At 43.0% G+C, this 11632-nt stretch overlaps 1 protein-coding gene across 2 annotated transcripts; it reads left to right on the forward strand.

Moving 5' to 3' along the window:
• The first annotated feature begins 165 nt into the window (after positions 1–165).
• LOC101847599 lies at positions 166–6596 on the forward strand. 2 transcript variants are annotated; one of them, XM_005103933.2, is made up of 3 exons: positions 166–261; positions 2471–5952; positions 5998–6596. In XM_005103933.2, exons 2-3 carry the CDS (start codon positions 2567–2569, stop codon positions 6527–6529), a joined length of 3918 nt encoding a protein of 1305 aa, XP_005103990.1. In that variant the 5' UTR covers positions 166–261; positions 2471–2566; the 3' UTR covers positions 6530–6596. The 2 variants fall into 2 exon arrangements, with proteins under 2 accessions (XP_005103990.1, XP_005103988.1); XM_005103931.2 differs by having other exon boundaries at positions 2471–6596.
• The last annotated feature ends 5036 nt before the right edge of the window (positions 6597–11632 follow it).

Here is an 11632-nt window from a genome sequence, read left to right on the forward strand (position 1 = left end):
GGGGCACAAAGTCCCAAAAAGGTGTAAGATTACATTGTATATTTGAACAACACGATAGTTCTGTGAAGAACGATGGTAGTGGTTGACCTTCCGGTCACCGTGTACGTAGACTCTGAGACTACGTGCCCGTTACCGTGTATGTAGACACCCCGGACTCCAAACTGAAACAACAGACAAGGGTCGACAGTCCCAAGCCTGTTGTGTAGGCCTGTAAACACAGAGTCTAGGGAAAACATTTAGATCGAAATCTCTCTAGATCTAGTAAGTATTGTGACTGGAAAATGTTTAGACTTTGATTGTGGAAAGTGTTAAGCATTGTGATTGTTGTAGACTGTCATGTGGAGTAATCGAAGTAATTGTCAGACTGATTCAGTGTCAGTGGAAGACAACCAAGAGTCTAGTGGACTGGTTGGTTGACCTCCTGTACTGTGGAGTGTAAGTACAAAACAAATTGTGCTGCCTCAGAATTCTTCTAGGCCGATTCTTGTCTTGCAACATGTTTGCATTTTGTCAATTATGTTGTGGTTTTATTAAATAATTATGAATTAGATATCTAGATCTAGATCTAGATCTATGATTTAAAAGTAAGATCCAGAAACTGGTTTTTATGCATTCTCCTAATCTACTTCTTTTAAAATTGTGTGTTCTTGTGACCTCTCTTCATCTGTTCCAGAACCTCTTGATGATGCCATCAGTTTTCTTCTTCCTTGTTGATTGTTGTTGTTTTCTTTTGTCTTTCTTCCCCTGCCCTGTTTTGTCACTGTGACCAGATCTAGATCTAGATCTAGACTATAAATTTAGAACCAGTCCGACTCAAGTCCGAATATTAAAAAATGTTATTCGGACTCGAGTCCGAATAATGACGGCCAACCTGATTATTATGAAAGGCCGTCATTATTCGGACTCGAGTCCGAATAAAAATAAATCTTATTCAGACTCGAGTCCGAATATATGGAAAAATGTTATTCGGACTCGGGTCCGGAAAAAAAGGAAGTGTATTCGTTCTATAGATCTATCGGTCAGTGCTTCCAATTTTCCGCCATTTTTTAGTTTCCCCCACACCTTTTCTGCCGATCCAATTATGCCCACCGCCTCATTGATACGCCCCCCCCCCCATGTTTCCCACTTTCTTTGTTGTAGAAAAAGGTAAAATTGAAGATTAGCTGATTAGCAGACCACCTGGCACCTGCACATTATGTGAGCTGTGTAAAAAAAAAAGACTGATTCGTTCAAACACACAAGCCTGTGTCATCTCGATTGTTTACCAAGAAAAAGTTGTGTTGCTGTGAGCAGAGCTGAGCATACTGCAACTTTTGATTCCATAGACCAGCGCACAATTCATACGTAGATCTACGTCAAGACTAGCCTACTTATATTGTAATATTAATAATGATCAGTTGCCGGGGGTGGGGGGGGGGGGGAGACTGACGCGTATGCGACGTTCAACACCCGGACCGATAGTGGCCCCCCCCCTCCCCGACACGCACACACAGCCACACGTGTGCAGGCCGCCCATCCGACCCCGACACACGCTAACGAGCCATCTTTAATTGCTTCTGATGACCTCTTGACAACATTTATTAGAAGCGCTATAACTTTTCAGGCCGGCCTCAAATTCATCATAAAATAAAAACTCGGCTCCTGCACAATTTAACGCCATTTTGCCCGAAGTGATCCTGAGGCGAGTCACGAGTGAGGCAGGACAGGAAGCCGGAGTCACGGGTCACAGGAAGTCGGAAGTGTTGTCATGCTGGACAAGAATCAGAGTCTGAATAACATTTTTTCATATTCGGACTCGAGTCCGAATAGTCACTTCGATTATGAAATGTTCAGGTCCTACTGGGATCGTTTTTGTACCCCCTCCTCCCATCCCCCCAGACACAGTCACACGTCTTCTGGTCGGCCATCCGACTCCGACAAACAGATGATAAGGTGCATGATTACGTCTTTTTTTGGTATGAAAACAGACTGCTGATTGGTTGGATAGAGTTGTTCACCCTGCAAACGACTTTGTTGAATCCGAGCTTGCTCGCTTAAATGAAATGTGTTCCTTGAATCAGAATTTTTATTGATTTTTATGGATAAAAAAATCGGGGAACCCAACTCCTTTCGTTGGATCCGAGTTTTTGTTGAATCCGAGTTTGTTGAAACAGAGTTCCATTGTACTTCTTCTAACTCTTTTCCCAAAGGAATATTTAATATCTATAGAGGTTTAATTATCTCTTTCACAGTTGGCACTGAAAAGTTTTTACTCTTTAGTTGTTTGTGCTCTTAGATTCTTCCTTTTTCCTCTCCTTCTGTTGTTTCTGTCTATAGGTCTTTCTTTTTCTATCATTTTAACATTAATTAAATGAGAGATCTTGCCAGTGTGCTCTTTGCTCATACTTGTAAGTAGTTTGAAAAGCATTGAAGTTTTTACTTTGATTTAAGATTTACACTTTGTCATTTTTTTTCTCTTGTTCTTTTTCAGGTTGCCATGAAGAAATGATCTATTTTTATATTTTATGGAAACATCAAATTTCCCCGCACCTGGCCCAACAGATACAATCAATTAGCAGAGAGAGAGATGGCTGAGCTGACTGTCGGTCCCCCCACAGTATCTTCTGGTACAGGTTTTGGCACACTGACCCTGGATATGTTTTCTGCCGTAAGTCCTAACCTGCCGATGTTGCTGGATGGAACGTTATCGGAGGAAAGTTACAAAAACTGTGAGAACAACCGTGGTGTGTGTGCCGTGTTGTCAGATGCTCACGTTCTGTTTTCACAGAATACAAGTCACTGCAGTCCTGTGCCGTCGAATAAGCCTCTTCTTCACTGCAACTTTTGTGAGTTCCGCACAGGAAGTGAGGCGGAGATGGTTTTACTAAAGCATCTACTGGGTCATCATGCTTTCTTCTGCAGCATGTGCGACCACGTGGCGTTCAGTAAATCCAGCTACATTGAGCACATGCTTCAAAGGCACAAATTGTCGAAAGAGTGGAAACAAGTATCGACGTCTAGGCTTATGCAGCTCAAAGAAAAGCGTGGTTTAAGACAATGGGAGGGCGACAAAACGACATCCTCTGTCAATAAAGGAGGACAAAGAAAGGAACGTTCTACTCTGGAAAACGTTTTACTGGGTGTACAGCCGAGCACGGTTCCTATCCCCGCGTTTGAGGAGGCAGTTTGTGAAGGTAACAGCTGGGATATGTCAGGGAGTTTCACGAATATTGGAACGTCTTCTCATCTTGCTTTTTCCAAAACTGGTTGTGTAGGCACAAGCGACCCAAATTTTAAACAAGTTGAAATTCCCGGCAGTTTCACTGGAGATGAAACAGGGGGTAGAACTACTGGAAACTTCCAAACTCCGTGTGATGGAAATACTTTCCATAAAGATCAAATAATGTGTCCCAGGCCTCCAAACTTCCTGGAGGAAACAGATGGAGACGGTGTCCCGGAGAGGACTCCCACGGAGGCCAGTGAGAAAGACAATGCCGGCCGACTGTGGGAAAATTCTCTTTTAGGAATAGATCACAACGGATATTCTGTTTTAGAAGAGTCTAAATGTTTCGCTCATGACTTGTATTGTTGTGAAGTTCAAGGGGTGAAATCTGAAAAAGATATATCTGCAGAAACTAGTAAATCTTCCCCAGTTAATGAGCCCTTTATTGCTTTGGGGAACGATATTGGTACTGATTTGTGTCAAACTGGGGCTGTGAAAGAAGATCATGTTCCGATTTTGTCATGTAATGACAAGCTAGTGATGGGTGTAAAGCAGGAGTCTGCATCATGTTCTAGGGACAAAGAAGTCGATGTGATTTCAGAATCTCAATCTGTTGTCTGGAACAACAACAACGAAGTTGTTAGAATTAAAGAAGAGCCAGAAGAAGATGTCCCAGAGCTGTCACCTGGACATTTCGAATACGACAATGCAGAGTCGGAAATGCCTGGGCTGTCTGGCCGTGACCCTGGTCCAGAGCTTCCTGTGTTGTGTGCGGAGCGACTTCAGAAACAGATGGAAGAGGTCGTGTCGGAGGTCGTCACATCTGAGGCTGTTGAGGTCGGGACTCCCTGCAGCAGCAGCCTGCTGGCGAATGGACTGCAGAACTCGGATAGACTGTGTGTTGATAGTTTTCATGGCCCCAATTCCCCTACTCCAGTGCCTGAAGATTTCCTGAATAGTCAAGAAACGAGCAGGGATATACATTCTAAGGCAAAGAAATATGATTTACTTCGTTCTCTTTTGAAACGTCAAAATGATGTTGTGATTCGTACGGAAAGTAAACGTAGGGCCCTTACTTCTGTAGTTTCATCTCATGACAGTGGCCATATCGAGAGCCCAGGAGGGGGAGGTGTTTTAGAAGTGCCTGCGCAGGTCCCATCATTGAGGCCGTCTGACCTCTCTCTCAGGGAGATTCTGTCGCAGGGCAACTCCTCTCTGTCGTCTAGAGAGTCTCTTCTCTCTTTGGGATGTACTCCCACACACAAAAATTCTTCGACTTGCAAGGAGCTTCTCACTCAAGGCAGCTCTCACTACAGCAATGGAGTTGGAAAAAATGACAATGACCATATTGAAAGTGAAGGAGGAGGAAGTGTGTCCATTAAAGAAGAAATCGAGGAAAATACAGATGATGCTGCGCCATGTCATGTTGGTGAAAATGTGCAGGTAAAGCAGCAGCCTAGAGGTTCTCCTCTTTTTGATGACAGTCGAGTGTCGCGGTCAGAAGACGCCAGTGTATACTGTGGAGGTGACAATGAAGTGAGAGTTCCGACTGCCCAGACTGCAGCTCCATTAACTGCCGGTGAAGGTCAGCGACCTTCTACGTCCCATTTCACGGCCTCGGAGATACTGAAGAGACTTCTCGTCTCAGTCGGAACCTCCATACCCAAGGACTCCTCTTCCTCTCTCTTTGCCGCCTCTGGAGAGTTTTTCTCGTCGGCCTTGGCTGTCGGTGCGGAGGGAGAGGGTGCTGCACCAGCTTCGTTGCTCGTCCCACGGCTTCGTCGGTCCCGGAGAGTGAGAAGAACGGAATCATCGAGCTATTCAGTGAATGAAACTGACAGGACTGATCTTGATCCCGCTGACGAGGTCGAAAACACCCCCGAGGGGCAGAGCGACGACTCAGATTTCGTGTATTGCTCAGACAAAGACGGGGAACACGAGGAAGACTCGGGGGATTCAGACTTTAGTGTTCACAAAACGAACAAAAGACGAAAGATTTCTAAAAGAGGGCCAGAAAAGGCGCCAGGACTAGGAGATGATAGTTCTGCAGTTACCGAACAACTAGAATCGTCCGTGCAAGCGCCGGCAGTGGCAGTGGCGAGCGCGACTCGGGGAGAATGGCTACTGGCGTGCTCTGTGTGTCCGTTTACGACCCTGAAGGTCGGCGACATGCGCCAGCACCTGCTGCACAACCACAGCCAGGCTCCCGCCACGGCCAACCTGGCAGTGGAAGACAGAATCGTGCTCATCTACTTCTGCCGTGGTGGTGGCGGGGTGAGAGACTGCCAGTTCTTCTCGTCGGAAGGCCAGGAGATATACCAGCACATCATTACCTGCTACCAGGACCAGCTGGCCGGGAGTGTGACGGACAACACCGGTGCTGACCACACACCTGTTTTAAGTGCGCTGAGCAAGTTCTGCCGGCCGAACGGCTCCTTCTCCATGTTGTATTTCTGCCTGCAGTGTGTCCATACCACGTCCAGCCAACAGCCTATGATTGACCATGCTCAGGTTCATCATTCCGGTCAAGATTTCGGGGTTCTCGCTGCTGGCAACCTAGGTCCTTCTAGTCAGTCGTACATGCTTTGTCTCAAGTGCAAGCATCTTGTAAAGTTTCGAGAGTGGAGTTCCCATCAGTGCAGAGGGTGGGGTGACCGGAGCCTGCGGTCTATGCTGACATCTGACAGTCAGCCAGAGGTCAAGGCTATGCCATCGGGTTCTCAGTTGAATAGAACAATCCCACCATCTAGTTCTTCCACATCGTTGATGCACTCATTAACAATCCCACCATCTAGTTCTTCCACATCGTTGATGCACTCATTAACAATCCCACCATCTAGTTCTTCCACATCGTTGATGCACTCATTAACAATCCCACCATCTAGTTCTTCCACATCGTTGATGCACTCATTAACAATCCCACCATCCGGTTTTTCAACGTCCTTGTTAAACTCACCATCAATCCCACCATCCAATTCTTCAACATCCTTGATGAACTCATTAACAATCCCGCCGTCTAACTCATTAACAATCCCGCCATCTAGTTCTTCAACATCCTTGTTAAACTCTCCATCAATCCCGCCATCTAGTTCTTCAACATCCTTGTTGAACTCATTAACAATCCCGCCCTCTAACTCATTAACAATCCCGCCGTCTAACTCATTGACAATCCCACCATCCAATTGTTCAACATCATCGAACTCATCAACAATTCCCAGGCAGGCTCAGCCAGAAGAGAAAGCTCGAGGTCACGAGGTCCCCTTTCCCTCCACAAATCTACTCAGGTTCTTGTTAGCGCAAAGCCAGAAATCTTCTTTTCAGCAGTAATATTTGCTTGTTTTTTCCTCTCATTTTAAATGTACCGGTAGGTGTTTTTTTATTTTTACTCTGCCATCGGCACAATTTAGATCTTTTATTTAGTAAATAAATAAATAATAAATAAATAAATAAATGACGCCTTTATTTGTCCCAGAAGGGCACTTTGTTTTACAATGGCAAACATACACACATAAATACATAATTATAAATATGTACATACATAAATACATACATGCATAAATACATACATAAGTACACAAATACAGAACAGTTTACAAACAATGCCACTGTCAGTCGCCACTGTGCAGCGCCCTGTAATTTGAGCTAGGGTTGTCGTGTCTTGCTCAAGGACACACTCCAGTGACCACCCATCTGATCCCCGTGTCACCGACACTTGCTTGACATTGCTTGAGTCAAAACTCACTACTCACTTAGCCACTGGAGCCCCCAGTAAGGAGGTGAGCTTCACTTCAACCCCATCTGTCACTGTCGCCAGGGACTGGAGAGGTAACGATACAACATCCTACCAGAAAGACCCATATAATATTCTTGATAAAAGACCTCCCCTTCGGAATCAAACTCAGGGCATCTGTATGCAACAGGGAAGTGCCTTACTGCTACACCACTAACAATGGTTTTCATTTTAGTGCGGTAAAAAATTTGAGGTGCAACTTATCCTCATCTATCTTTCTAACAGTAACAGGTGAATCAATGTCACCCGTACTTTGTACTACAGCAGTTAGTCTCAATTTGTCTGAACTTAATCATAATTTTCCACAACAACTGAGGCTAGAGATTAAAAGAACTTTTCTTCATAAATTTATATAAAATACTAAAAACCTCCTTCACGCGGAAAACAGAATTGTTCCCAGCACTTCCTGCTCCTCACACACATTTTGTGTACGCATTTCCAAATATCACAACTCTGACACGAGTATGATGCCATTTAATTATTTTTTTTCTTTCAGAGCTTAGATCTAGTTTACTGGCATGATCTTTGTTCAAATGGTGAAGAGGTTAGGCATTTTGATATCACACGCTTGAGTCCCAAGTTCTATTCTCGAGTAGGGAGAATTTATTTAGAGATTATTCTCAGTGTTTCTGCTGGGAGGTTGTATCCCTCTCAGACTCTCAGGACAGGTTGGGCCTTACAGGCAGGGTCGAAAGCCGACCTTCTAAATGATCTAAATTGTGTCAATGAGGGTGTAAAAGTGAAAGCGCTTACCGTACATTTAAAAAATTAAATCATCGTGTCTCTGTCTATCTGTCTTGATTTTCACGAAATTCTCAGGCTGGTTGTGTGTTTGTTCTTGTTGTTGGCAGGAGAAAGAGGAAATGTTATATTATATATACGATCTCATTTTGTGTTATACTGTGATTGACTGAAGAAACATACATTTCTTTGCTTTGTATACACATATTTTTTAATATACAGGAACGTGTATGTTATATATATACAGTTTACATGTGTGACGACGCCGTGGAATCAGGCGCTCGTCAGTTTTTGGTCATGTGGAGTTATTGGTATCATCTAAAAGCTTATACATTTGCCTTGCATTAGAGCCAGGCGAAGAGTCGATTCCGGAACCGACTCCCACAATTAATACTACGGAAGTAAAGTTCCGTCTCCTTTTTACGTAACCAGTTACTTTTATCATTAAAATCTTTTTTTTTTTTTAAGAATATATTTTTTGAAAAATAGAAGTTGATGCTTCGTAGTGTTCCGAAATCAAGGTTATCCTAAATCCTGAAGATGTTCGGAGCCAACCAGGTAACCACCGGAAGAAATCACGTCATTAGAAAGTAAATAATTGGGTTCGGAGTCGATTCCTACGATTCCTAGCTTTCAATAATCGGGAACCTAGCCGCCCAGCACTACCTTGCATTCAGTGGAAAAAATACCCGTCTGGCTTGAATAGAAGGGGAGATATTTGCCATTGAAGAAGATGGAGTAGCCTGGTTTCAATGGTTGAATTAATTTTTTTTTAAATGGCCGCCAAAGTTTGGTAACTTCAATAGCTTAAGAGTCCTTGAAAACTAAAAATTACATATTTTGTGACTTTAAACAAGGGTTTTCAGTAAAATTCACATGGAAATGTGTTTTCATATAAACATAAAAGGTGTTTAGCCAAAAAATTAGAAAACCGAATTTCGCGAGAGAAAAATTCAAAACTGGTGGGAAAAATGCCTTTTTCTTTGATTTTATTATTTTGACAAGCGCCTGATTTTACCATGCCTGAGCCTCACATATATATGCATGAATCTGAGTATGAATCGTACAGTGGAAACCTGATATAACAGGGATGGTGGGGCCCGAGAAAAAGTCCTGTTATATCCGATCCCTGTTAAATCAGAAATGCAAGGAAAGTAAGCATTTGTGGACTAATCCAGCTGTATTTATTCATGGATAGTTTCCCTTGCCACAAGTACCCACGAACAGGGGTTTTGGCTATGTGCATGCATGTGGCAGGCCTGCGCATGACACTTTACGCGAGAGCATAGCTGTGTGTGTTTGCAGCAGTAGTGTGGCTTGCGTGGGCTTTCTCTCTCTCTCTCTCTCTCTCTCTCTCTCTCTCTCTCTCTCTCTCTCTCTCTCTCTCTCTCTCTCTCTCTCTCTCTCTCTCTCTCTCCCTCTCTTTCTCTCTCTTTTCTTCCCCTTCTCTCACCCACCCCCTCTCTTTCTCCCCCCCTTTCTCTCTCTCTCTCTCTCTCTCTCTCTCTCTCTCTCTCTCTCTCTCTCTCTCTCTCTCTCTCCCTCTCCCTCTCCCTCTCCCTCTCCCTCTCACTTTTTACACCTTGCTGAAGAGCCTTTGTCCCTGCTATAACCTTTTGGGCTCCAATGAGGCCCTGATATTGCCGGTAACTTTTGATAGAGACAAAGTCAAAGAGTAGGAAAAAACGAGGATTAAAAATCTCTGTTATTACTGGTTCCCTGTTATTACTGGTTCCCTGTTATTACTGGTTCCCTGTTATTACTGGTTCCCTGTTATTACTGGTTCCCTGTTATATATATATATATATATGGTTTCCACTGTATTTCTAAACTGTGAAATGTTATCTTTTGCATGACTCACTGTTTTGCATTACAATCCTGTCCGTGCATAGCCAAGTTAGTCAGGCTGCCCATTGTTGAGACTTTTCCTACTCTGTTTGTTGGCTTTTACTTGGAGATTTTTATGCTTTTGTGTAAAGCAAGAACGTTTTATGAATGATAGCTTTATTAACTGCATTTTCAACTGTTATCTTGAATTGATTCGATCAATGCTGTTTGTGTCACGGAGCTGGGGACTCAGGAGCTGGTCTATTTGTGGGCATGTGGAGTAAACTGTTATCATCTTTAACTAACCCTCTATCCGTACGTCGTGTTTTACTATCATATCCATACGACGAGGGGAATTCTGAGCCCCCACTTTCCAAAGAGGAAATTTATTCATTAATCCGATCCGTACACCGAGAGCATTCTGAAACAACCTTAAGTTCCTGGGAACTTTGAACAGAGGTCTGTGGTCGAATGGTCAGGCTCTTTGGTTGGTGTTGTTGAACACTCAAGTCCTGAGTTTGATTTTCCAGCCAGCAAGGTTGTTTTGCTTGTATGTGTTTCTGTAACCGGTTCTTTTTACGAGAGAGGTTGTTAGCCTCATGACTCAACCCCCGACCTGGAGGTAGGATGACTCTGTTTCAGGAGTCACTACCTGGTTCGCCATTTAGTCGCCTCGTACGACACGCTAGCACCACGTCAGTCCTATTCTTCTCAATGCCGAGACTGCATGGAGGAGATCCGTAGAAAGGGACATGAGAGAAATGAAGCTCACTTGGAATGAGCTTGGAAGGATGGCTCAGGACAGAGATAAATGGAAGGAGCTTGTATGTGGCCTATACCCTGCCAGGGGTGAAAGGCATTGATGATGATGATGAAGGTTGTTTTGTTTTTAATGGGGGGGGGGGGGGGGATTTTCTTAACCTGGTATCTCTGTTTAAAAAATTGTTCTTTTTGTCTGCCAGACTATTGTGTCCCTCTACGCTACGTCTGAGCCCAGACACGCTCTGACGGGCAGTGTGGAAAACATGTTGTAGCGAATTTTACTTAAAATTTACATGAGATACCAGTAGTTTTTAATATTTTGTGAATTTTGGAAAGAAAATGTTTTTAAAAATGTTTTGGCTGGTGAAAGTTATAACTTCTAAGTCTGTCTTTACTTTGTAGACTTATTCAATATTACTGACGCCAAAAAGAGAATGTGTGGGTGGTTGGCGGGTGCTCTGATGTGGCTTGCTTCTTTTTTCCTATCAAACATCTATCGTCCTTATCTCCCCTTCTTCTTTTTTATGTTTGTTACTCTCTTGTAACACCTCTAATCTTCTGGCGCTCATATGACCTTATGCAGTTGCGAGTGCCGTAAAACCTCTACTAAAACAAACAACAAAAAGAGAATGTACAAAGTGTATTTTTTGACAGAGCCATGTCAGAATTTACTTTGCCTCTATACCCCAATTTTGGAGCGAAAGAAGAGAACTTTCAATACATTATGTTATTATTATGATCTACCATGTCATGTATACTTGAAACTTTTGTACAAAGTTATGTCAACTCAACTAAAACATTTGATAAAATACTATGCTGTTTTGTAAAAGAATAATGTACACCATGCTGATAATATACTGATATTTATAAAACATGTGAAACCACTTATGATGACTTGTGATGACTTATCTGGTCTCTACTAAATATTCTCTGTCAATTCACTCTATATTCTGTCCCCGTGGTTTTATGCACCTCGCATAATTTAGCAAAATTTGATCATTTTTTGCATAATTTCTGATTATTTTCCTTTATCATTTTTTATTAAAATTGACAGAATCGTATAATTTTATTTACATTTTTGGGCTCAGTTTGCATAATTTCAGAATTTCTCTTTCATAAAACGACGGGGACAGATGAGATATTTGTGACTGCTGTAGTGAAACAGTCAGTGGGTGGTTGGCGGGTGCTCTGGTGTGGTTTGCTTCTTCTTTCCTATCAAACATCTATCGTTTTTATCTCCCCTCCTTCTTTTTTGTATGTGTTGCTCTCTTGTAAGTTGGTGTTTGGCGGGTGCTCTGAAGTGGTTTGCT

Source organism: Aplysia californica, unplaced genomic scaffold, assembly GCF_000002075.1.
Source record: "Aplysia californica isolate F4 #8 unplaced genomic scaffold, AplCal3.0 scaffold00397, whole genome shotgun sequence".
NCBI classification, from domain to species: Eukaryota; Metazoa; Mollusca; class Gastropoda; order Aplysiida; family Aplysiidae; genus Aplysia; species Aplysia californica.

Bases quoted from the DNA above. Each gene is read 5' to 3' on its own strand.
- LOC101847599 (XM_005103931.2), top strand. From the start codon at position 2,567: ATGGCTGAGCTGACTGTCGGTCCCCCCACAGTATCTTCTGGTACAGGT.